Source organism: Harpegnathos saltator, unplaced genomic scaffold (genome assembly GCF_003227715.2).
Source record: "Harpegnathos saltator strain DR-91 unplaced genomic scaffold, Hsal_v8.6 scaffold213, whole genome shotgun sequence".
Taxonomy (NCBI): Eukaryota; Metazoa; Arthropoda; class Insecta; order Hymenoptera; family Formicidae; genus Harpegnathos; species Harpegnathos saltator.
In genome coordinates, this window is record NW_020229999.1 from 840,946 (window position 1) to 868,359 (window position 27,414).

At 40.7% G+C, this 27,414-nt stretch overlaps 3 protein-coding genes across 6 annotated transcripts; 2 read left to right on the forward strand and 1 right to left on the reverse strand.

Annotated features, from left to right (window-relative positions):
- Positions 1 to 795: 795 nt before the first annotated feature.
- On the forward strand, positions 796 to 4,795 carry LOC105192636 (ubiquitin carboxyl-terminal hydrolase 35). 2 transcript variants are annotated; one of them, XM_011156904.3, is made up of 4 exons: positions 796 to 1,187; positions 1,317 to 2,745; positions 2,951 to 3,177; positions 3,336 to 4,795. In XM_011156904.3, exons 2-4 carry the CDS (start codon positions 1,355 to 1,357, stop codon positions 4,280 to 4,282), a joined length of 2,565 nt encoding a protein of 854 aa, XP_011155206.1. In that variant the 5' UTR covers positions 796 to 1,187; positions 1,317 to 1,354; the 3' UTR covers positions 4,283 to 4,795. The 2 variants fall into 2 exon arrangements, with proteins under 2 accessions (XP_011155206.1, XP_011155205.1); XM_011156903.3 differs by having other exon boundaries at positions 796 to 2,745.
- A 4,014-nt stretch (positions 4,796 to 8,809) lies between these two features.
- On the forward strand, positions 8,810 to 10,858 carry LOC105192660 (facilitated trehalose transporter Tret1). The gene is made up of 4 exons (XM_019840149.1): positions 8,810 to 8,921; positions 9,808 to 10,032; positions 10,064 to 10,245; positions 10,616 to 10,858. Exons 1-4 carry the CDS (start codon positions 8,810 to 8,812, stop codon positions 10,856 to 10,858), a joined length of 762 nt encoding a protein of 253 aa, XP_019695708.1.
- A 458-nt stretch (positions 10,859 to 11,316) lies between these two features.
- Positions 11,317 to 26,786, reverse strand: LOC105192637 (uncharacterized). Of its 3 annotated transcripts, none has more exons than XM_025298320.1 (8): positions 26,496 to 26,786; positions 17,019 to 17,142; positions 16,696 to 16,781; positions 14,992 to 15,084; positions 14,109 to 14,171; positions 13,640 to 13,723; positions 12,633 to 12,845; positions 11,317 to 11,625 (listed from the first exon to the last, which is right to left on the reverse strand). In XM_025298320.1, exons 1-8 carry the CDS (start codon positions 26,568 to 26,570, stop codon positions 11,536 to 11,538), a joined length of 828 nt encoding a protein of 275 aa, XP_025154105.1. In that variant the 5' UTR covers positions 26,571 to 26,786; the 3' UTR covers positions 11,317 to 11,535. The 3 variants fall into 3 exon arrangements, with proteins under 3 accessions (XP_025154105.1, XP_011155207.1, XP_025154107.1); XM_011156905.3 differs by having other exon boundaries at positions 12,620 to 12,845; XM_025298322.1 differs by having other exon boundaries at positions 12,620 to 12,845; positions 26,381 to 26,662.
- Between the last annotated feature and the right edge of the window lie 628 nt (positions 26,787 to 27,414).

A 27,414-nucleotide genomic window follows, 5' to 3' on the forward strand; every position in this document is an offset into this window, starting at 1 on the left:
AAACGTGGAGAGCAGCGAACTTCCGCAATAACCGCTACTACACTTCTCTCTTCTCGCGCCTTCTACTTACGGGCTTCTTCCTCTTCTCTTGGGCTTCTCGCTGGCACACACACACACACGCGCATCCACGCACACATGCAAGCGGACGCACACTGGCGCACTACTGGACGCGCACACGCGCACGGTCAGTCTGTCTCTCTCTTTCTCTCTTACTCTGTTTCGCCCTAGCTGTCCGGTCCGTCTATCGTGGCTTCTCTCTCTTTCTTTCTCGATTCCCTCCTCTTTGCTCCGTCGCGAGCTTGTCCAACTTTGCTCTTCGTATATATACTCGTCGATGGCGACGGCGGTGGCGGTGGCGGTGGCGGCGACGGCGACGGCGGCGGTGGCGGTGGCGGCGACGGCGACGGCGACGGCGGCAGCGACGACGACGACGACGGCGACGACTGCACTATACATACGCGCTCCACGTCCACACAAACATATACACACACATACGCACTTGCGTTCACTGGGCGCGAGGATACGGCACGTGAAATAGGCGTTTCCCGCGAATCTGCTCCATATACGAGGGAAATGGGTCCCTGGCGCGCGCGCGCGCGCGAAGCCGTATTCCCGTCGCGAACTGTATTGTCGGACGCGCCTCGAGTCTCGACTTGACTCGCGGACTATCGGAGGGAGCGGTCGTTCGGTCGGTCGCCTTCAGTCGTACACCTCTGCCAGCCACTCATTTACGGAACGGCTAGATTCGCGTGTCCTTTGCTATTCTTGGCCGCTCTCTCGCGCTCCGTGCCGAACGAGCGTTCCCGTCGAAACTCCACTAGTGAGGGGACACCATCGGCGCCAACGCCGATTGACGCGCTCGTGTCCCTAGAAACTCGCGGCGATTTGTGAGTCGTTCTCGCGCGGCGCGCGCGCGCGCGCCTCGCGTTTAAGTGGCATTCACACCGACACAACGGTGGAGTGGTGTGGTATGCTGTTGACTCGCACTACTATTCGAAGATGGGAGGACAGGATTTGGTCGGTCTGCTACTGGAAATCCCCGTTGTGTCTTTGGTTTATTCTTCTTGAGCATCGTATAATTTATGGCGTAACGCTTTCTCGCTTTTTACTCTTCTGCCCCACCATGAGGTCATTCTGATTTTCCTTCGTGAGCTTCGCCGTCAGTCTGAGGATCGTTGATGGGAGTAGTACGTATCGTTAATTGTAAGGTAGAATAAGCCACGGCGAAGGGTCCGAGTATAGTCTGACAATGCGCCATCCGAATGATGCGGAACATTATTTGCGAATCTCTATTAAACGGTGCTTCGATTTCATAGTAGTGGGAAGTGACGCGGAGATCGCGGATGGTTGGTTGATGCTGAGGGAATTACGTGATGATCGAGCGTTTAATCAACTGCTCAATTTCGAGGATATTCTGAGAGATATCCTACACAGCCAAATACTGAACATTTCCGAGGTGCCGAAAATCATGGCGTGGATCTTGCCGCATGTGGAGGAGAAATCGGACTCCGACGACGCCGATCCGATCTCCAAGGACGTCGCCGCGTTGCTGCAGAAGACGGACATCAGGGACATGTCGCATTTGGCCGCGCTTCTTAAGACTATGCTAGATAATAGAGTGTACCTGCCCAAGTCGGCCGATCACACGGCACTATGTGAAGCAGTGATCGTGAGGCTGTCGACTTTCCAATTACCTCCACAGCCTAAAAAAATCTCAGAGTTCTATGACAATGCCAGCAAGATCAAAAACTTCTTGAAGGTGGTCTGTAGCAATACCAAGAACAGCGGTCATGAACTCCTGTTCAACTGCCTTCAAACTTTGTATCGTATAATATCGGATAGGAAGAGAAAAGAGGAGCCAGGCCCGGGATTAGCTGTGATATTGGCTCTGGTAGAAAACAGTTTTATTCCGCAGGCAGTGGAGTGGATTCTGTTGCAATCACAGTCAAACCATGAATTAGTACAGGCACTGACGGTTTTATGTAATTGGCTTCCAAAGTGGCGTGACAAGAAACTCAGCATCTGGATAATGGAATTCATACTTGGCTTAGAAAGACAAGAGAGATATTCTGTTCTTTTGGAAGTCATGGAATCTTCATTAGACATACTGAATCTTATGTGCAAAGTATTAGTGGTACCGTTAATCCGTCATAATTCTTCCTTTATTATATATCACATTCTAAGAAAGCTAAGCTCTGAGGAAGTTATACAAAAATTGATTAAAACTGTACCTACATTGATAAGTAGTTTAATGAAAGAAGATTCAGAATCCAGCAGAGAATGTATACAGCACTTAGTCGACATTGTGAAATTAGCCAGTATAAGATTTCCGGCCTATCGTCTACCTGAAAATGTAGAAAAGTCTTTTCCAGTTTTGCCACGCATGCATATTATCAAGGAATTTTATCGTGAACCATTATGGCTAGTCGATACCTGTATGATAGAACCAATTCTTGAACCAGAGGGACAATTGTCTGGAAAAGTTGGGCTTCAAAACCTTGGAAATACATGCTACATGAATAGTGTGTTGCAAGCCTTACTGATGACTCGACAATTTTGTCATGAGGTACTGAATTGCCTTGTGAATCAAACAGGAGGAATGCCTTTGTTGAGGAAACTGCAGGATTTGTTTGCTTTATTATTATATTCCAAGAGGATGTATCTGTCACCAAATGAAATATTTGAAGCATCACGACCATCATATTTTCTACCTGGGCAACAACAGGATAGTTCTGAATTTCTTTGGTTGGTATATACTTTATTACTGCAATAGTTGGTTTTTCGAGAATTTGTAGTTAAAAGAAATTTAATGTACCTGTATATATTAATGCAAACTTTAGGTTAAAAAATGTAAACATCTTACCTTACAGCATATTTTAATAAGATATCTTACATGTGATGAACAAAAATTTAAGACATTTGCAATTGACAAAATTGTTTTTTCATACAGTCATCTTCTGGATGTTTTACACGAGCAAGAAAAAGCAATTAATACAACCAATGGGAAAAATGATTCCACGTGTGGTATTAAATCTAAAATCGAAATACAGGAGAGCAGAATAACTTCTGCGTCAAACTCTACAGACAGTACTATCAAGCGGTGGATTACCGAAGAAGATCTAACTGAAGGCTTGATGTTCCGTCAAAAAACGCAATCATTAGCGGATTTTCCACAAGGTAATGATGGCAATTACTAAAATAGAAATAAGAAAATTATTTTATACATATAAAACATGCTCTCATGTTTCTTTCAACTTTATCTTTTTTTTTATTATATAATTATTTTTATTGTGCGATTCGCTGTATATATTATATTCGTAATGTTTTTATAACAGGTGAAGATCTGGTACAAGCGGAACGGCTCAGTGATTATCATTCAGATTCCACCGACAGTGGTATACAATCTGTAGGTGGTGAAGAAACGGTTATCTCATCCACGTCTCTTGTACATAGAGTATTAGGTGGCGAGTCCAAGATTACTTACCAGTGCGCACAGTGTAATACCAGTTCACACAACACGGACAAATTTCGCGATCTCCAACTATGTTTTCCTGAAGAGATGCAGGAGAACCAAGAGGTCTCGGTTCAAGATCTCATCAACTATTATCTCGCACCGGAGAAGCTCACGGGCGAAAACAAATACCGCTGTGACAAATGTATGAAGTTGTGTGACGCGCACAGAATCATCACAATTTTACAGGCGCCCGCACACCTGATTTTGTCGCTGAAACACTTTCGGTACGATTTTGACAGTCGGCTCAGGACGAAATTGCGCCACAAAGTAGTGTACAACGATGTCATAAAGTTGCCGGTATCCACGGTACCAAGTTCGATCACTGAAACGTATAATTTATATGCCGCCGTAGTGCATTCCGGTTATAATATGGATTACGGACATTACTTCACATACGCCTGCGACTCTAAGCAAAATTGGTACAAGTTTAACGATAGCTTTGCGTCGTGCACCACTTTCGAGGAGTTCAAGAACTTGAAGCCGCCGGACACACCTTACATACTGTTCTATGAAAAATCGGGAGCTCTTGATGGGATGTACGAGGACGACAGGCCCGAATTATTGACCTTGAGTAAACACTTGCAGGGATTGATAGCGGACGATACCATAGCTTACATAGAAGAGCTGAAGCAACAGGCGACATTGTCATTATCTGGACGACATTCGCGGTCCGTTCAGAAACGGTACGACAATTCTGATGATGAGAATCCACCATCTAGCAGCTGTTGCGGCGCGATTGATATTCCGGCAAATCGTTTTCTGTTTTGAATGGATTTATCATGCGGACGGCGACGAGTCTCTTCGGTTACCAACTGTAGGCTTCGTATTTATTGCACAATACATTATTTTATAACTACAGATAGCAGACCCAATTACATTATTTGTGATCATTGAGACACGTCTTTTGGTTAGCCACTATATTTCAAATAAAAACTGATATTAATATTACACTCGTAAAGGGAAACGTGTGCATTATATGCTATAACTCTCGATAGTTATGGTATACAGTAAATTAACTTAGAGCAACTATGTTAAAAGATAATTAATATATTCATGTATATAATGTATAAACGAATGCACCGGAATGATACTGAACATAATAATTGCATGCCTATGCATGTATATGAGACGTGAATTGCGCGAAGAATCGGTTTTTCATTTTATTACTCGATAATAACCTTGTATATTAAATATGTTCTTAAATTATGCGTAAATGTGAGGAGAGTTACACATATACATGCAAAAAGAAGAAAATAAATGTCCGAGCTCTATCTACCCTATTGCACTTTTATGAAATTTTATTTTAGTTATCTGGTAGTAGATTACATTTCCTTAAACATCTCATTTCCCGTTTTATTTTGTCGATATATTTTTGACATTGTTTAAACGCTTAAAATTTCATCATGCATTGTCGTGTTCTTAAAAACAATTGCTTATACAGCATCGCATCTTTAAAGTTAATTCTGCGATAAAATCTGAGCGTACACTCATATTTGTTTTTATATTTGTTTTTACTATATTTTATTTATTTATTAAATTTATGTTTTTACTAGACTAGTCCTTTTTCGACGAAACTTTTTGTTTGACACTTTCAATGATTGTTATTTAAATAATGATCGTTTTATTTTTTTTAAATCTTCGCGTATAGCAAAGTAAACAATTTTGTTCTCATCGATTGTCTTTAGAGGGATATTTTTTTATAGATATTTATAAAAAGCACAACTGTCTGCCCGGATATTCAATGACACATTGATCTATTGTTAGGAGTGAATAAACTGAAAATGCCTCACTCTACGTGTATAAAAGATTATAAGAGTATTGACACCGTAGATTTTTTAAGAGGCTGTAATTAATATATATTTATTATGCGGGGTAAGAAGCGTTAGTCTTTGGCCAATAGAGTCTTGTAATATTACGAGTTGTAAACATAACACTTTGTCGGTAGACATTACATAACTAGTTGTATAGTGTATTATTGACGTTAGTGAATGGATTCACAATTGTTAACGAAACCGTCGACAGAAAGAATATGTAGTTTGAATTCGCAGCGAAGAAATTTCCTTACATCGTGAATATTTATTGAAAGAAAAGATAAAACCGCATTCCTCCGCTGAGGAATGTTTGCATAAAACTACCATGATGGTAAATTGTTATTGCAAAAAGATTATGGGGAGAATGCACGATAGACATGACTTGATCGACTGCGGTTTCATGTGAGTAACATGTAAATGTGTTACTTTTGCTTTTATGAAGCAGTATTCAATGGGTACAATACACTGCTTGATTTATTACTGTTGTTATTGTTGCGTCTACTCACGATGTTGGTTCCAGGTACTTTAACGAGCGCGCCTTGACGTTGTATAGAATTCGGGAAATAATTTATAAATAATATGAAATTGTATAATTAGATTGTAAATTAAAATTGTATAGTTAGATAACAAACATATTTATACATGCTCATATAAGCATACGCGTTTTTATAACATATGCGGTGTTGATATAAAAATGTGCCATATCGAGCTTTTATTTATTAATGCGACATTCATCGTTCTACAATCGATTTCTCTTTTGCGTTGTGATTCTCTTCTCCCTATTTTCTTTCCTTCGAACAACAAAGAGTCTGTTTTCTGAAATAACATTGGGCGATCAAACGATCATTGTATATTCGCGTTAATATATATATATATATATATATATATATATATATATATACATATGTATACTCGCAAATTAAAATTATATACTTATAGCAAAATATTACGTGCTTTGAAATTACGAAAATTGAAAAAACAAAGTTGTTACTGCTGTAAATAATTTATTTTAATGATAGGATGCTGCGACGCACCTGCGTACTCAAAACACTTCGTAAATCTGTGATAACTTTATACTGTCGATTTGACAATATACACACACACACACGCGCGCGCGCGCGCTCGCGCACACACACACACACACACACACACATTTCTCGTATATATATATATATATAAATTTTTTAGCTCGGTATTTATAGAGACGGACAAATGTTATCACAAATGTCGTCTAATGTTAATTATAATTGAAATTCATAGCTTTCATTATATATATATATATATATATATATATATATATATATATATATAAGGCCTGTGTATACCATATAGTAGTGTACAATTAATGTTAAATGATATCTGAGCAATTAGAATTGTTTTTGAAACGATCCCTTCATTGTCAATGTCGACTTATGTAATTAATACAACATTTATATAATACCATTTGAAACGTCACTCGCTGAAAGATTATATCAATCTTCGTATAATCTATAATAAATTTGCTATTAAAACGATACACAATAACCGTCAATTGCTTGTTCCGACACTCCAGTGACCTTTATTTTCTCTTTATGTAACCTCGACTACGATAATTTTTTCGTTTACCATTCTCAGCTATATTTGAATATCTTTTAGTACGCTTTATCTGGATAACGTAAATCTAAAAGTGGATTTCTTTCTAAGCTGTTTGTTTTGTAGAAATATTATATATATATTGTAGTTAATATTTATATTGTAGTTGGAAATTTCTATATATTTGACTTATCTTTTTATCTTGCTATTATTTTATTTTTGTAGCTTCCAGGAAACAACGATACCTCTTAACCAGATCTTTTTTTACAAACAACTACTGCTACAGGATCGCCTTGTTGACGAACGTCTTCTGTTCGTTCACTTCTGTTATGAAATGGTATCTCAATTTGGTTTACGATATTGGAAAGCACGTGTGCTTTTGAATATTCACTGTGTTCAATCTCTTCGATGTGTTATTCATGCTCTTCTATATACTCTAGACCAAAGACAAGACCATGAAGCAAATACAAAACAAGCTGCACAGCAAACGACGCGCGTAACGTTGAATTGAGAGGGGAAGTCTTGCACGTTTATCTTTTCTCTGCAAACGTTCCTCGCGAAGTGTATCGAGGGAAACTTGTCTCGAAATTGAGTTTATATCTGCCATCCAACGACGTACATTTTTCCAGAAAACTCGTTTCCGTACGTTCCGAAAATTGACGAAGGAACTATGCGATGAAGTGATACTTCTTGATATGTTTTTCTTTCTAGATACACACACACACACACACATACGTATGTGATATTTTTAAAAATATGAAGAATATAGATTGTAGCTTTTTATATATACGCTTAACAATATAATGGCTTTATAAACTTGTGATAAGAAAAATTATTTTTGTCAGCTATTGAATAATGCAGACTGTTTAATAATTGAGAAAATTTCGTTACAAATATCTCCTCACAAATTAATTAAAATGCTTAATAATTTGACGTTGAGAGAAATTATTTCATTTTAAATATGGGCTTAATTTAATCGGGATATTTAATAACTGATGTTGAAAAAACCATTTATTTTAACTACAAATTTAATTTGACCTTGGGTGACCTGCATACGTCATTGTTACCGTTATAATTACTTCGCGTGACATAATCTGTACTGTAACCGCTTGAAATTTACAACGTAAGCATGAGCGCAATAGTGTTGGTGCGGTGTGAGACTGTGGGATTAAGCTTAAGTTTAAGCTGACGTCTGGCATCGCACTAATTGCATTCGAGCAATTAAGTAATTTGATATTACAAGCTGTACAACCAAAACAAGTCTACCGAGTGATCAACGGAAAGTTACTGAAATTAAACTTACTCTCGAGAGGAGCGAAGACTTGGACGTTGTAAAGGAAACTTTTAAGAATTTCCCGATAGGCCAAAGCGATTGATATAAAAAACGCAATGGAATTATAATCTTACTGTAAAGAGCATTGTTACCTCTTTCAACAAATTTGTGATTTTTTATATACTTTTAATACTTTTTATATACTTTTAACACCAAGGTATTATATTTCTTATGGCTATAATAGAATAGGTGTGGCATTGGAGAAGAATTAAAATGTAGAAATAAAATGGAGAAGCTTACTGTGATAATCGTGATAATCGGGAAGAAATACAACCTGTTTGTTTGAAGGTGTTTGCTATTTTTATGAAAATTTTGCTTTTCTTTATGCTATTATCGGATATAATCTTTCAGGAAAAAATAAGTTTTGTTATAAATATAATTTTTCCCTGCCTACTACAGGACAATGTCGTCAATCCCCTTAGAAATATATTATTTTACCAGGCAACATAAGTATAATGTCTGTTGGCCAATTTCTTGACCGGATATCGCTTATTCTGTCAAAATTGAACGACAGTGACGATGAGCTGCCACGCCTGACTACTCGTAGGCGGCGTCTTCATTTATTGTCGGTTTGTCCGTATGGGTTTCATCGTCTCTATATTCATCGTGAACTTCATTGGCAGGAAAAGCAGCATAATAGCTACAACTGTGCCCACGATAATTGGTTGGCTAATGATAGCCTTCGCAGCGTCGCTGTGAGTAATTACACGCCTTCTATATGAATATTTCGAGCGATATTCTACATTGCTTGTGGGATTAAAGGCATCCTCGCAGTATTGATTAAAATAAACAAATTTTCGATTCGGCTGTTAATTATTCCATTCTTACTTCAGCGAATGGACGAACGGATAAAAATTTGTCGCATCTTTTCTTGTAAATATATCTTTTCCTTTTCTAATGGATGAATGTTACGTGTTTGCTAACATTTTTTTGCACATATCAGTGAAACATAAGAATCTTTACGTAGCATAATTTTCATCGAAAATATGAAGAAATAATTTACGAAGAGGGGGAGAAAAAGGAAAGAGAAAGCACGATCAAAAAGTCTTCGGACGTTGTGAATTTTAATTTGTGATGTAGCTTTATAGCAACGTGTAAGTTTTAATTTACTTTATCGGATATACGTTTCTCATTAATGTGTACTGTATATATTAATATCAATAACGATATTGCTAATCGCAACAAACAGAGAGAGAATTAAAGTGATATTGCACTCGTAAAAAAAAAATTTGCACGACAGTGGTGATTGCTCCTAAACATCTCGTGATCTTATTAAAACAGACACAGAGACAACGTTCGTCTGGATATCAACTGTTCTCTGCGACGTACGTTGTTAAATGTACGTCGCAGAGAGTCACTCTGGTTAAAAAAGAATGCTATCTCGATTGTCCACTTTTCTAAATTGATTTTCTCACTCGAGAACTCGACTTTGACGAAGCAATTTTCTATAATTACCTCTCGATTTGACGTAATATCTGTAGGAAGAGACTGCGTTCTCGTCCGAGATCGGAAAATAGATTCGACCTGACAAAAGTTAACTCAACGTTTAAACTTTTCATCCTTCCGTCACTTCTCTGCTTCCTGGGAATTATATGTAGCGAGATTCGTGTGCGGGCTATCTTTGGGCATCTACGTGGCGTCGCCGATATATCTGGGTGAGTTTCCCCCGGCGAATATCCGCGGTATTCTGGGATCGTTCTTTGCGGTTTCTGCAAAATTTGGCATTCTGATCGCGTATTCGATTGGCGGCCCGTTTTCCTCCGTTTTTCTCTCGTGTGCGCGATCGTGCTTGTACCTCTTGTGTTCATGATCACTTTCATCTGATTGCCGAAGTCTACCATCTGATGTGTCGCGACGACAGGCAGGAGGCCGTAAAAACACTTGTTCAATCGAAAGGCAACGAGGATGTTAGCAAGAAAGCGGACACTATCGAGCTAGCCGTGAAAATCGATCTGGCGAACGACATTGGGCCCAGAGAAATTTTATTCATCCCGGGTAATCGCAGATGGTGTTTGGCCTTGGACTTAAAACTTTTGCAGATGAAAACTCTTTCAAAACTGGAATTTTTCTGGACGTTTCTAATTAACAATCGTCAAATAATCATAAGAAGATATTTTTCATCGACCTTGACTTCTTCAATGTTTAACACGCATATATGTAACTTGTGTCTTTCTTTTACAACGTATCGTGACGATATCGAAATCGTCGTGCTCTTCGCCGATCGAGATGTCATCAGATCGGCAAGTTTTACGTTGTAGGACGTTAGCCTGCTGGCTGAAATGGGTCTGATTATGGGATTGATCTTTGATCAGACGCATACTAACTTGAAGAGGAAACGGTCCTTTCGGGTCGATGATCGATGATCCTGATCGATTATTGCTGTAGGCGAATGTTGCTGATGTTCTCTTCGGTCGAGATGGACTGGCCGAAGCGTACCTTTATCTTCGACACATTCACGTGGACGCTAACGAATTAGAACGGTTGCCCGCCATTGCGATCTTGTATATGGTCATGTATTCCCTGAGTAAATTGAACGCCCATGAGAAGCTGAGAGCTGAGAAGGTTGACGGTTGTAATCCGCTTTCGGCAAAAGGTGACTTATACGCGCTTGTGGGAAGTGCCGTTTGATCTCGATGTTGGGTTTACATGTCTGCCAGTAATCTCGCGGGATAACGATACGTACCAAAGTGATTAGAGAATTAATCATTAATGATGTTGACGCAAGGGTGAGGACGTGAGCGGCGATCGAGTTGTAATTTAGCGGCGGTGCGCTCAACTCACGTTTTGCGCTTCGATAACGTTCTCTCTTACCTTTCGATGTTCCCTCCCTTTCGACGGGAACTTCTCTGTTTAACGTCTCGGTTTATCGGTCTTTGAGTGTCCCGAGCAGCTGACGCGAATCGTCCTCGAGACCTTTGATGGATCTTGTGAAGACTCGCAGAGACTCGCTCGCGGCCAAGGGTTGAAATCGGGCGAAATTCTTCATGCTCGATTGAGCGCAAGTGATCGTTACTACGTCACAAGTTAGTAGATAGGATTCTGACAAAGGTAAGTAAATCAACGGTGTTTGTAACAGATTTTTTCTTATAAAAATCCATTTATATATTTACATCGAGGCATCATTTTCATCATCCATCCTTTCCATTCACTCACACACTCGCGTACGTTCGCGAAGTGCACATGGCACTCGCATACATTCGGACTATTAACAATTTTCCACGTTTGGTCGAATATATTCCTTCCTGTTCACGAGTAATGGACGTGTCCATCGTCGCTTGACGGGGAGGACTGGCTGACCACGATCGTTATGGCGTCATTAGGTTGCAGCCAGGCTTTTGCATTATTGCGCTCAATTTTCGGCGAGCATATAGTCGGGATTTCTGCCGTTGGCATTTCTGAAACATGCATGTGCGTAACAGATACCTCAAAGAGCTATCCGCGTCGTCTGCTCATTTAATTATCTACAAAGGATAAAGTTGGACGGGCAAAAAAGCACGAGCAAACGAATATAAAAGTAGAGAAGCAGCTCTTCGTTTTTTCGGTGTCACGTGTCACATGTCACAGTTTTTCTTTTCTCGAAAATTTGGATTATTTTCAAGAAGCAATCGTCGTCATTACTGTCGTCGACGGCAGTTACGCGAGACGTCGTTTTATAATTTCGTTCACTTTCAGGTTTAACTACTCAAAGCTATCCGATGCACAGCTTTGAATGGTTAACAGCGGGATATATTTATTACAACGTTGAATTGACGTTCGAGATCGACGTATCTAGCACGTGAGATTGGAGCGATGAAAAAGGAAATACCAATAAAAAAATTTCACGCAATCGATGGGGCGGTACGGCGATAGTTTCAGTCGATGCGCAACCCCGCGGTTAGGACCATATTGGATAGTGTTACCGTGAAAGCGCGTGAGTAATAAGAGAAGATGAAAGTATTTAATTTCAATTCCGTCGACAGCCGCATATTTCGAACTACGTCGAATTCATTTTCGCGGCGCGATGTTTTTACCGCGAAATATTTGCTACGCTGCCGCGCGTATATTCGACGATTTTTCAAGCGAACGAGAGAGAGAGAGAGAGAGAGAGAGAGAGAGAGAGAGAGAGGGAGGGAGGGAGAGAGGGAGAAAGAGAGAGAAACAGGGAATGAAATGACACGTCACAACAATCGCGGTTTCCGTTGACGAGTGAGGAAAGCCATGACAGCAGAAATTGGTATCGAGCAAGAGCTTAAAACGCGCGAATTTGCGAGACGCCTGTCGAGATGTCGACGACAACAGCAGAGAGAACGACGCGCGAGACGTTTCTTCTGCTTTAATTTTCAGCTTCCTCTTTCTCGCTTTCTTTCGCAGCCCCGCGAGACAAAGATACACCAACATACACGTGATTACCTGGTCTCTGTACCTGACTCGGCGACGTTGTATCGGGGAACTGCACGTGTTTTCTCGACAGCCGACCCCCAGTGGGACTTCTCTCCGATAAGAGAGGATTGTGACACGCCGTGGGACTTTGAGTCGGCGTGGCCTTTGTCTCGTTGTTGGTCGCCCCTCTTCGTGAACTTAAACACGACGTGGCGGTCGTAGTCGGCGGCTGAGTTACGTATTTTACCACTGGAACCTTCAAAGAGTACCCTATGAGACGTGTTTACAGCGAACAAATTTCGCGATGATTCAACAGTTGCTCGCCGGTCAAAACACACACGTTTAGCGAGAAGTCCTTTCGTAAGGGTTTGCAACTCAAGTCGAAGCACCGTCACGAGGAAATCGTCTCAGGCTATTGTTCTCTCGTTTCTCTGAGATCGACCTCGAATCGGCAAGGATAGTATCTTAGAGACTGTATCCTCATGTTGCTCGCACATGTCGACGCAACTTGCGACGAGAGAGAAGAGGTTCGTATGCTGCGTTTTGTGACGTACGGAAAAGAGAAGACGAGGAGGAAGAAGATACAACGCGGACTACCTAACGTACGATCAATTTCCGTGGGATATTGATTACGAAATAATGGACGTTGCTACGGATATCCTCTTACTTCATTACTTCGTTAGCTTTCAGGAAACATGCGATCGCGCTCCTCCTCCGTGGACTAACCGTTGATTCAGCGTTATCGCTCTTCTCGTTTCTATCGTTGCCCGAGCGATACCTACACCGGATCGCTTTCTACCGTGTGTTTACTATTACTGTTGCTGCTACTATAGCCTGAGAGGGAATCCTCATATTCGCATTATACGATACTCCCACGAATCGTCTGCTTCATCTCGGTGGAGTACATTCCCGATACGTTCGTACATATATTTACATTTTGCCGGGTAAGCTTTTCGCGAGACGCGGCTGCGACCGAGCAATCCACTTTACTCTTTCTCCCGTACCCCGTCGTTTTTCCGCTCTCTCGTGAACTTTTCGACAAATACTAACCCTGTATTCGTAGTCATGCGCGGCGGTGCCGCGACCAGCCAGATATTCTTGGTACTGCGAGATGACACATAACAGCGAATACACCTGTAAGGGGCACGATTATTTACGCTGAGCGATTGAACGTCTGCGAAAATAAGTAACGAGTGTAATAATTAGCAGTCGAATAATCGAATAACACTCGGATAATTAGTAATCAGTGTTTTTTTTTATTAACGGTTACTAATATTCGTTCTTCTTCTTTCGTTTTCTACTTGGTGTTAATTCACTTCGAAGATCGCATCTGCGAAGAGATTAGGCTCCTTTTATGTTTTACATTATCATTTGTGAAGCAGAATATATTGTCTTATTGTACTTTATTACGCGGGGAACTTGAGATATCCTTCGACGAGTTTTGCTGGTTGCTGGCGATCTCTATGTGCGATTACGACCGTGACGAATATGCAACATTACTTAGTCAGAGAGTACTTACGTTCAAGCAGAGGAGGAAGAAATTTAACGTGTAGAGCATAACCGTTGCCGGGATGAAGTTGGGCTACAACAACAAACCAATTTAGCTACAATTAGTTCGTTAGACCTAATTTACATATTCAAATGCATCTGGACAGTATGGCAGTGCCTTGCGAAAACGAACGCGAATATGCTTCGTGTTATTTTCCGCTGAATGTATTCTTGGATTTTCCACGGCTTATTCTGCAAGACTGTCAACTTTAGTTTTAATAACTCTCGCGCAGCACGACGCTGCTTCTCCTAAAATAGTTACGACCCTTTTAAGCGATCGTTTATTCGTAACTTTCGAGCGTTCAAAAAAATGAAAGAAACGAAGATAAAAAGGAGAAAGTACATATTATATAAATCGTTGAAAATTTTAATAGATCGCCATGTTGCGTAAAACTGTCCAATAAAAAAATGTATTATATGCAAATTTATATCGTGCAACGCGTTCTAACACGTTATTAATTATAAATTCAATATGAAAGTTTTCTATATAATAAAAATGATAAATATTGAAATCATACGTATGAGGAGAGGGTAACTACTAACTAAAAAATTCTTTCTTCAATATTCTTACTATATATTTAGAAATTTACGTCGTTAATTTCCTGTTCGATCTTTAAACTATTTTTTATCTCTGCGTTTCCTATGTGAGTTAGTTTTATAAAAAAATTGACCAGCTAAACGGGATATTACCCACAGTGAGATGTTGCAGCTTGAATAGAGTTCGGAGTTATCGTTCGGTTTGACATAATAATAATAATAATAAGCGAATCAATTATTATCGAGTCATAATTGAATTACCCTCGATAATTATTGTGTGAAGATATATTCGAAAAAGCGCTCTGCAAAATACTCACAGCGACGAAGATCAGGTACAGAGAATGCGCTACGTCGACGAAGCCGCAAGCGATCACCACGATGATCCACGGAATCAGCAACATTTTGCGATCCTGGGAACAATTATTTACGCGGGAATGAGCGATATTCGCGAAATGCACGCGTGTTTCCTGTGAAATTTCTATCTCGCGATTCAGTTTCGTAGCAAACGGAATGTTTTGCGAATTTCAAGAATTTTAAGTTAACGCATAACGCGTTTTCATTCAGTCTGCGATTTTCGTATTTTGAAGTAATAAAACGCGGAAAAGTGCGGTAACATGAAATTTCCGCAAAATGCTCGGTAATGCGATGTAATATGCGGCGGGTATATTCTCTTTGTTGATTTTTTCAAATTAGACACTTTTCATGCGTTACGCGCGCGCGCGTGCTCCCTCGAAAGCTTGTCATTAGCGGCGTCTGCCGCTATTAACATTTATGAATGTACACTTATGGTGCTTATCGTGTGGAGCTGTTACGGTTTGTTTTATTAACGGTATTCGTCATAGTCAAACGGATCTACTCAGAATAATGAGATTCTTAACGTGCACTCGCCCTCTCTCTCTCTCTCTCTCTCTCTCTCTCTCTCTCTCCCTCCCTTCCTCGCTCGTCCACGCGAGTTTATGATCTTTGTCACTCGTAATAATATCTAACACGCAAAGAGAATTGTACTGCGCCTTACCGACGACTGGTGTATGCACAATGTCGTGGCGAAAAAACCCCTCTAGTCAGTAAGAAAAGTATTTGTCAATATCGCGCAAATGAGAAGGAGTAAGGGGAGAGAGAACAACAATAAAACCTCGTGTGAGATATTTCAGAGAAAATATGTCCGGAAAAAATTGATAGACCGAAATGAAGAATCGATATATTCGTCTGTTACGTAATCGTATCGCACAATCTTGGCAATGAATGAAGAACAGCGCGCGCGGGCGAGTTCGGTTTTCTATTTTTATTTTAAAATTTATCTGTGATTGTATATACTCAAACATACACGACACATAATGCAAGAAAGATGTAAATAAAAAATTGAACTCCCTCCATCAATGATACGCTGCATTGAGAAATTTATTAGCAGTAGCTCATATAAATCGTTTATTCAAATGTCCATTCTACGTTGCGTTTAATGGAACGTACCTCCTGGGAACAACGCGTTTGCGTCATACCTGTAGCTTTTCATACTGCTTTCATTCGGGGGAGCAGCGATAGTGCTGTTTCATTACGTTCCAAGTGGAAGCGAAAGTATCTTCCAGCACATTTTCACGGGTTCGAGTTCAGTAACAAACATAATAGATGTGAAAATGCCCGCGAAAATCCGACGTTTTGAGGAAGACGAATGATTTTTGGTGTGCAGGGCAACAGGAAGGGAAATTTATTCGGGTAAACTTATAATACACGTAGACACGAAAACATGAGTATAAATTTCGCCGCGGGGGAAAGAGGGAAAAATTTTCGTAAAATGATGAGATGGGGATTTCACCGTTTCTCTTCTGTCTGATGTAAGTAAGAGGGAGCGTCTAAAAAACGAGACAGTTCTACTTATTGTAGGGAAGACAAGCAGTTCGTCTGAATATTCTACAGCTTTTCCAACCAAAATCTCTCCTACGCGATCTGCGTGTTAATTCGGACGGACAAGTGAAACAACACTACGCTAGACACATTCTATCGATTGCTCCGAAATTTGGCCCTACCTTCAATAAGCCGTACAAAAGAAGGAGGCTGCACAGCACGCCGCAGCAGGAGCAGACAAGCAGCATTGCGTTGAACCGAACCGTCGCTGAAGCAATAGAAGCAGATATCGTTTTAAGCGAAGCCGACTACTACTTGTGGACACGAGTGCTCTCGTACACAATTCCATGCGTGATATACCACGAGAGAGAGGTGTATATCTCCCCCGTTACAGCACAAAAATTAAATACGCTCGCGCGTCGTCGACTCGCAGTAGAACTCGCTTTTGAATTTTATAACGCGTTACGCACACGCGATTATGCGACCGACGACGTGCGGTACTTACTCGGCGATATGGTTCCCGCCTCCAGCATGCTGGACGACTCCGGCAGAGAGCGGTTCCCCGTCAAGTACTGGCTCTCTTCCAGCAGGACCATGCCGGTAGTCAAAGCCAACACCGCGAAGTATATCTGGAACCGAGCGAGAGTGTTCCCAATTTCCGCGAGATTTCATATTATCCCGCGTGGTAATAAGCACGGCCCGGATAGAGTCTATTTAACGCGTGCGCTCACTCGCGATGTAATCCGATAAAAATTTTAATCGAAACTTTAGTCAATTATGGTCGAACTTTTAATAAGATTGAAAAGAGATTTCTAAGCCCCTTTCTAGCCCTTCTAGCCTTTCTAGCCTTCTAGCCTGTCTTTATTTAAGCAGAATGTAATTCAGCGTACGCTCGTCCATATACATTGCGCGTCTTAATAATTGGCATCTTTTCGCGCAATTGAATCTCGTCTCCACCGGATCGAAATGTCCTGCACAGATGTCCTGATCTTCAGATCAGCAGATGTCCTTAGCTTATAGATATATATGTATATACGTTGCGGTATCGATTTACGCAAATGGGAAGTAAAAACAGCTGTGACAGGTGACGGCGGTTCAATATCCAGAGAATAATTCGATTTTGCGCTGGCACTCGAGGCAATCCGGCTACCAATTTGCAGCCGGAAGGCCACGTATGTCCGTTGCAATAATCCGAGTTAGTTTAATTCGGGCATCGTCAGCAAGGGAGATCTCGTCGATGCCATCCAATCCTGTGCGGGTTTCGATGTTATAAACAAGTATTGATATATTAAACGAATATACCAACGTCCTCGTTTTCATTTGACGTTCGTTAAAATGGGCTTTTCGGCACCAAGACGACCATGACGACGGCGGTCGAGTTTCAAGGATAGCTCCGATTCGTGATTCGTGTTTTATAATATTTCGCCCGAAAATGAGAGAAGAACGAGCGCGAATGTTTGCAGTTTAAGAAATTACGAGTTTAAAATTTGAAATATTCAGCCAGATTTCCGGTTCTGTAAGGCTCTAAAAAGTGTTAAGATCCAAGAGGTAGGAAAACATTCTCCACCGGAGTTCGATCGAATTCGATACATTCATGCACGAGTTGTATCGTGACTATATTCAGAGCAGACGCACGGAGGCGGGCGCGCGACACGTCGAAGATCACGGAGGTTGATTTATCGATCACTTTATTGCAACGTGGAGACCGAAATAGTCCAGGTTCTGTATTATTTCTATTCAGTTAATTCTCCCCATGTAATGTACGCAATGATCACGAATGAGTCACGCAAACGACGCTAGTAAAGTCCGTTGATCGTTCCGAAATTCTTTTCTAACCTAGCAAAGTTCTAGTAAACAAGGACAGACAATACACGGTAAAGGCTGTGGCATACAAAACGACATAGATGCATATGCGTAAATCCGCCTCGACTAATGAGCATCTAGGAAAAAGTTGCCATGTTCATTTACAAAATAATATAACTTTTTCCTAGACTTCTTCATTGGTTGAGACGATCTTACGCGATGCAAACGCATTATGTCATTTTGTGTGCGACGGTCTTCAGCGGCAACTGCTGCATAGTACAGGACCGCTATAACTGACGTCGGAATGTGCATCGGATAATCGAACATTACGGTAGATAATACATGCTGATTGTGTGAAAACGCCGTACGTGCGGGCGCTCGGCATAATTCGGCGGTGGCGCACCAAGGACGCGTGACCTTCAAGATTAGGCGTCTTTCGGTGTAACGACGAGTGTGTCAACAAAACGGCTAGACCTTCGATATGCCCGTGTATATCGCATTCCTTCGCGAAGCATCGACGGCGTCGTTCGGCGCTGCTTTCGCGCGTCGACCGTTACGGTAAATAACAGGAGCGTCGTCAAATTTGGAGAGTGAGCGTTTCAGAGAAGTGACGCGCTTGCCGGCGCAATAACAAAACATGTCAACAAAGCACATAAGTCCGCGACACGTCCGGATACGCCGCATTTCTTCGCGAAGCATCGCGATGGCATCATTCGCCGGGACGCTGTCCGGTGTTTTTAAGTGTCGCGAATTTATCGTGTACGATTATTAGTTTTCGTACGTTAATTTACGATATCGACGTCGCGGTTGCGCGTATCGGTCATTACAGTGGACAAAACGGGAGTGTCGTAAAATTTTAGAGAGCAAGCGTTCGAAATTGCGCGTTTGTCGGTACGATGGCGAAACGTGCGAAAAGCGCGACATGTTCGTCCATGTCGCGTTCCTTCGCGAAGCGTCGATGGCGTCGTTCGTCGCTTCTCCGTAAGTGTCGCGAAATTTATTACTGCTCTCGCGTGTGTTAATCAGTGTATATGTGTTAATTAATTTGTACGGTACTCGCGTCGTGATCGCGTGTGATTCACGAGTGAGCAGCGGGAGCATCCACGCAAAATGTGAAGGGTGAGTGTCACGTTCTAATTTTCATCCTCCTAATTTGTCGGGATCGAGCGCGATCCTTCTACCGCCGCTCGTAACTAATAACAGGAAAACTACTCGTTGTTTCAGATGCTGTTTTTGCGAACGGAACGACCACCACCGATAACCACCACATCGCTGTGGTTTCCAGAGGATGCCTGTCCCGGAGGAACCGGTTCGGGCCAAGCAGGGTTGGCTCGATAGTAAGTTCATAGATTCTGTATTTCTATATTTAACCTTTTACAATCGAAATCCGGGCTACAGTTAACTGTAACGACTGTTGGGATAACTCGAATTTACGATCGCGAAAGGTTGATCGAATCGTATCTATGCGTATTTGTTTGACCTAAACTTAACCTCGAATTGATTAAAACGGTCGTTTCTATGTTTCAGCAGAGTATGGCCAACCTTGACTTCCATCGTTTCGGTGAGTAAGAAATGTAAACAAAGAATTCTAAGTTGATGGTTTTTTTTTTAATCTCATTGATCGCCTCGAGCAGTCGCGCTTCAAAAATAAATACGAATTTACCGATACACAGTGTCAGTTATAAATCATAGTTAAAAACTTATTAAATTATTTTTTTTATAAATCTTGGGTATGCTCCTTTTTCATTGTTCATATTCTTGATTTGTGTCATCAGTTGATTGTTACGTTACAATGTTAGTTCATTCAGAGATCGTTTAAAATTGCAAATTTTATCAATAAAGAGAGAAAGAGAAGAAGATAGACAGAGATATTAAAAAAGAAGATTGGTTGACACGTGTCACCCACGCGACTGCTCCGGGGTTAAAATCACTACTTGCGTTATTACAAATAAAAAGTTGCGTCATATTTCGATATATACATTGCTCGAAATAATTACGGCATCATTTGTATCTTAATATTTTAAACGATATGCTCGGAGTGACTTTACATATAATTCTAATCATATTTTTGCCTTCATATTATCTTTTTAAATATTTTATGTCTTTTATTATGTCTTTATTCCACTCTATCCTCCTGCAAAAAAAGAAAATAAATAAATAACGTACCTACTCTCATATACCTATTCATTTGATTACACATAATATTTTACATACATTGTATATACATTGTTCTCTCTTTTAATAGTTTATGCTGTTTTAATTTTCTCTTATAATAATATACTTCTTACTTCGCATCTCTATTTTAAATTTCTACAAACATACATAAGTTTTAGCTATATGCCTTTGCATATTTGCACCTTTTATATTCAAATACAGAAATATTGAGTTAGGTCGTTGATTTCCCGAATTTCGAGCAGTGAATATATTTCGAATACATGCGCTGAATTTAAAAATGAACTTGGCATAGAACTTTTCGTCGAGGTTCAAAATAATTTAGTGCTGAAAGGATTAAACGATGGTCATCGCGCTTTATTAGGCGGCTGAATTTCCCCGGGGTGTCCAGCCAGACACATTAGTTCGGCTTGTTTGTCCGTAGATAGACAAGCTTCCGCGAGTTAAGCCTGAGGACACTCATATAATATATATATATATATATATATGACGTGATATTAATTAATATTGCAACGAGTGGTGCGCGAGGGAGCGTACGACGTGTGAGTTTTGCTTTAAATTAAACGAAAAGTTGTACAATATATATATATATATATTGTCGTTACCTTACGCGATATCGCATTGTAAAGGTCATTCTACAATACGTGTCGTAAGTTGTAAGCCGTAAGAACTGACCAATTATAGTCGATTATTTTTGTTATAATCGACTGTGATTCACCAATTCTTACGGCTTACAACTTACGACACGTATTGTAGAATGACCTTTACACAACGCAGAGTACGCTTACATTTTCAACACGCATGTCGCATTCGCGTGTCATATTCTAGTATACGTATCGTGTTTTCGTATTGTTTATGACGATTTTACGCGCGGCAATGCTGTGAATACTAAGGCTCGGATGTCTCACTATTTTTAAAGCGAATAGCACAGTTGGAGTTTAACACTCAGCATTGTTCCGAGAACAAATCGCGCGCGAGAGAGAGGAGAATTTGTCGGGGCGCGAGACGCGACGTCGAACTTCTTCCCCGCGGCGAACGTTTGTACGCACACGCGCTCATACAATTGAGATTTATTTGCAAAATAAACTGAAAAAGAGAATTGAGATCATCGTGGTAGCGGCGAGGGAAACTTTATAAAACGATCGATCGTAGCTACTTGCGCGTGGCCATCCATACATGTCTGCAGAGAGAGAGAGAGAGAGAGAGAGAGAGAGAGAGAGAGAGAGAGAGTATTACATGTATTTTAGATTAATTTATATGCGACGGATGACAGAGACGCTCAATATTTCCGTCTCGCTTCGACTATTTAAATTTATCAACGTTGATCTAACCACCGAAGAAACGTCTTTTAATTAACATCGGAGAAGCGCCGCAACGAAAACAATTATTTTGCCCCAGATCTGGCTTTCGTTGATTCTTTTTTTTTCTTTTTTTTTCCATTTCCTATTACTTTTCTTTTCGATGTAAAAGCATATCTTGATTATAACGTGCACGCGCGTGTACGACAATGCTCGTGTATATTAATGGACCGGTAGTTAATTTGAGAATTATAAATAAATTCTCGACTCGCACACCTACAGACACATAAACCTGCAATATTTTACTGGTATAATTAATGTGTAGGAAATTATATTAAATTAAACGTTTCTCGCTGCCGCCGAACGTTTTCCCGAAATAATATTGTTTTAAGCCGTCGCACACAACATGATCGCCGTATATAATTACGAATAAATTTGAAACTCATACATATGCATGCTCGTAATATTTTGCGCGATATACTTATTGCGACTGATTATATCGAATTAATAAACGTCGGTCGCGTTTCCTGGGAAGATATTACTTTTAAGTGACGCGTCGCGAGATCATGCACGCTGGATATGCATATAATTAATTAGTTCTGGATAAAGTCGCGGATCAACTTTTTTCCGTTATTGCTTCGGGTCAGACGCCTTCGAATCTCGGATGTCCTCTTTCTCTCTCTCTCTCTCTCTCTCTCTTTTTTTTTTTAACGTGCTGTATGGCGAAATTAAAAGGGCTCGGAGGCTGTTGCCGCTAAAACCGTGCACCGGAGACCGGTAAAGGGGTGGGAAAAAGGCAAAAACACGTCTCACAGCTTCGTCCTATCCGTCTCATCGCGTCTCTCATCCCCTCGAGCTTGCTGACTGGGCATATTGCGCGGCTCGACCCTCCGTTTCAGGATCGTATTTATGGTCACTCGAATCTCTCGTTCTATAAATCCATCAAGAACGACGCGGTCCGAGTGAGCTTTTAAATTTTAAACGACGATAAAAGCGATTCGCATGGCGACGCCTTGCATAAACATCAATCGGGAAGCGCGGTTCTGCTTTGTTGCATCGTATCACACCTTGAAAGTACTTTCAAATGGGTTTTTAAAAAAGAATTTCCTCTAGCAGAAACGCTGTCGCGAGTCTGATTATCGGCGAATCGAGGCCCAGCAAACCTAGCCTATAATATATTTTCGGATAGCGAAAGAATATAGATTTTCGGCGACAAGGGGATGTTTAAGCTTCCCAGGAGAAGAGAGAAAGCAAGTCGAGGCTGATGAACAGATTTGGGACGCATGTGTCAAATAATTCGGTCCTTTCGAGTTGGCCAATTATTGTAGATGGTTAGTGACACGATCAGATATTGGTGTGAGCTCGACGTCGTAGAATAAATGCTGCCTGGCGTTACAGAGTGTATAATGAGGTCGGGCTTTTGTAATCAGCACCTGAGGACCGAATGAAACAATTAATGGAGCCGGCTAACCGGCGCCGCGCACTTTGCCCCTTCTTCTTCGTTTTATTTTTCTCGTTCTCTTTATGAATATTCGCAGCCGCGAGGAGTAACGATAACTGTGCGACAATGATAACGTTGATCCCCGGAAAATAAGATTCTCTCGCGAGCGCGTCAAGTCCTAACTGTTTGTCGCCGCGAATTAAAGTACGCTCGGCGGTTAAAGGAGCACTGTTTCTTCGCCCGGAAGATAATCGGGAGATAGGCGGAAGGTTAACGACGACGATTATATTACGTTCCGTTTAACTTTAGCGATTATAAGATAAAGATTGCCCGACATGTGTTTAATTTCCTTCCCTCCGGCGGTAGTCTCCCGCGGAAATTAACAATATGACTTTCGCGTAACTTCTACGCGCTCTGGGTATGTTTCGTGAGTATTATTAATTTCATTTCAAATTATGCAAATTCTCGTCGGATAACAGTTTGACGAAGTTCCTTTCGTCTTCCCTGCGCGCGGATGCTATACTCTCCTCCGTTCTGTACTCCGTTCTATCTAATCTTTACGCTTCTCGTAATAATCCGCGAACGGGAAGCATTTTTATTATATAACAAGTGCGTTTCGATTCCACGTTACGCTTGTGTCGCAATGAGAGCACGTACACGCACACTGTAACGAAACACGAGATGGATATTTTCGCGTCGAATAACGAAAATACGCGGCGTTTATTTTGTCCGGGAAATTGTGATGCAAATTCGTATTTTAATATGTTTTTATCGCGGTTGTGTTACGCAAAGTTTTAATCGAGAAAAATCGTCGACGTTTTTAATCACTTTCACGACTTTCATCACACGGAGATTGAATCGAATACGTTGGTGAAATTTTTCTTTAAACAAATTAATGTAATTGACAACATGGAGAATGCATTGCGCGCACATTGTCTGGTGTTTTTTACGATTCAAAAGCGTTCTGTCCATTAAAGGAAAATCGAAAAATGTCGCTGTGGACCGAATCCGAAAGGCGAAATTGTCCGCGGGTCGAGTGCTAGGTTGCGGCGACCTTGTTCGCAGTCGAAAGCTTTTGCGGATATTGCAAAATATATCGGTTCGAGTTCCCCCTTTTTTATGTAGTCGTTACAGCTGTTTCCGCGGAAATAGTGACGAAAAAATGTGTCGCGTCGAGCAGCGACTTCGTGAGGAAGTGCGTACGCATACGCGAACGTATGAGTGTATGCGTATGGGTGTAACATCGCACATATTCATGCAAATATGCATATTTCGTCTGAATTGATATGTTCCCGAGAGGACACGCTGATCAATAGTTGTTAGTCGGTTCAATGATGCAACCGGAATACGTGGTATACGCGATGAAATGTTCTATTATTAATAAACCGTCGATTGCGATAGTGATCAAATGTCCAATATTACGTGTTGCGTTCGCGATGTATCTCCATATAAAATTTACAACGGTTTGTCCCTCTCGTGCCTTTCGGAGTCGATTTACATGGAAACAAAAAAAAAACAAATCGTTGAAGAATTTCTGTCAAAACACATTTCTATTTTTCTATTTGTTTATATTTGTGTTTTAATAAGTCTGATAAAAAATATGGAAGTCTTTCTTCCATATCCCGAGATTATTTTGAGAAAAAAGAAAAGTAAAATGTCAGAATATACTTTTTCCAGCGCTGCGAATCCATCGTTTCATTCTTTGACTCTTCATATATTATTGGCTCGATATAATCACCGATCATAAATTACTTTTGTGTATTTACACTGACGTTCTATTTTATTTTATATTGTATCATGGCTGAGAGATGCGGGATATATATTTTTTTAATGCACTAATACTATATTCATTACTTTATCGACGCAAGAGTATTGATTTCGTATTTTGAAAAAAAGGAACTTTTTATACAGATTGGGAAATGTGCGAAAAATGTAATTTTATACTTGCGCAAACAAGAAACAATTTCGTTTTTACAATGTTAGATTTGAAAAACGTGAAGATCGAAAAGAACGTCATAAAATTCGAAATGAACATTAAGAAACATTAAGAAATATATTAGATATTTTCTTGATATTTTTCAAACATTCTTTTTGACTTTGACGAATATTTCTATGCCAAGCATGCGTCTAATCATTTTAGACGCTCTTGTTACGAACAAGGTAAGTCCCAAAGCGGAATTTATGCGGTGGCGTTTAATTTCACCACAGCAAGTGAAACTATATATGATATTAAAGATTGATTGAGCGAACTCTTGTTCTTACTATCAACCATACGAAAGCCACCAGTTAATCTCGCCGTTTCTTACGAGCGAGTTTCGTTGCGCTCGACTAATGACATAATTGAATTTGATTCAGTAAATGGCTTCGTATTGACATACGAATGTTGCGCATTAACGGAGTATTTGCGTAATTTCCGTTATATAATTATATTACGAAATGCGCACATATCTGCGCGACGATATATTTTGCAATGTGGTTGGATATATTTCCAATCACGGGATCTTCGGATCTTTTATATATTTTTACATGATTTATATTTTTTATGATCTATGTGTTCTTATATATTGTTACGAAAAGGAGAATTTTGAAAATTATGTGATATATCGTAATATTATTTAGCGTTACGCTTTAAAACGCACGATTCGATATTGACTCGCACTACTAATTCGTATGACAGCTCCACCAAAAGTGATGAAGTCGTGCATTAAACGTACACGTATCTATCTCCGGTTACTCATCAAACATATTCTATTAGACAAATTGTTCTATTTGTTGCACAAATTGTTACATTTTTTCACATTGCAACGCAAGAAGCTTTTGATCGCATCTAATGCGATATAATCTACAACTTTATGACAATATTTTTTTGCAATGGTTGCTTTTTATCGTTGCTACTCCTTATTACATATATACAAACAAAGTCTAAATATTAAAATCTAAAATTTCACACTTTTTGCGACTAAACACGCGTGAAAAAATCGGCACGTGTAAAATATTCTAAAATTTCTAAAACTTTCGAAATCAATTTCGTCTCGTGCTAAAATAGGCGCGCAAACAGCCATGCGTAAAAATCAAAAAGTACAGGTAGGAAAGTAGCGTTTGTGTCCCATCGAGCTAAATTCGCGTGTTAAACAATGTATCTGGAAAGTTCACCTTTTTTCATTCGCTCTTACTCGTGATTTCGGCCAATTTCCCTTTCAGCGATTCGGTTCGCGGTCTGCACCGTCTCATTAAAGCGCACTCGTCATTAAACCGCCGCGGTACTCACTCCGGTATAAATCGCACATGCGAAACTGCCCCTCCGTACGGACTGCCAACAGCAACAGGACTGCATGATAGCCATGCTGCGAGCACATGGATCCCCCGCGGAATTCGGAAATGTTCCTTCGTGCGACTTTCAGCCGCGATGTAACCCAACTTCCTCACGACCGTATTTTCTCCTTCTTACGTCGCGATCAATCTAAGCTCGCGCGCTCGGATCATCCTGCGAGGTCGCGGACTCCTGTGCCGCGACGCAAGAATCAAGGGGGTAGAACGGACGATATCGCGCGAAGATGGCTCAGCGCCGACTGCCTCGCTCTCGGTCTCGTGGAATTCCCTCCTGGAGTTATCTCCGCGCCGCGGCGAAAAGCCTGAGGACGCCTGCGCGAATATGTCTATAATGTCCCATCGCCTATGGAGTCTCTTGTAGCCGCGAACGCGATCAGCCTGTTGACACGTATTATATTACCGGGAGGAAAAAGCAAAATTGAATCGGAAAGTACGTTTTCTTACGCGGTATACGCAGCGACACGTCCCACCGCTTCCCTTTCTTTCCCGGCCGTTGATGGGAAAAGTTACTCGGGCGACGCGATTTTCGTGCGTTTGAACCGCTCGATCGGTTTCTCTCGAGATTTTCTATAATCGTCGCGTCTTTGCGTCTTTGCCCGACGCCGATTTACTTTAGCTGCGACCGTTGGCCTCATCGTTACAGTCTCGATGAATACACCTTACCGAAGGTGACGTTGGATCAAGAGTCGTGATGAGCGACTTTTGCGATTTCGCGAGAACGTTCAGCAAATCGCGTTTTAACGAATAAACGGGCGCGGTTATTAAAGTTAAATATAGGAGTTATAAAGAGTGTTGAAAAACATCACGCGAAGAAGAGACACGTTTAAAATTTTTTCTTTATTACAAAGTTACTACAA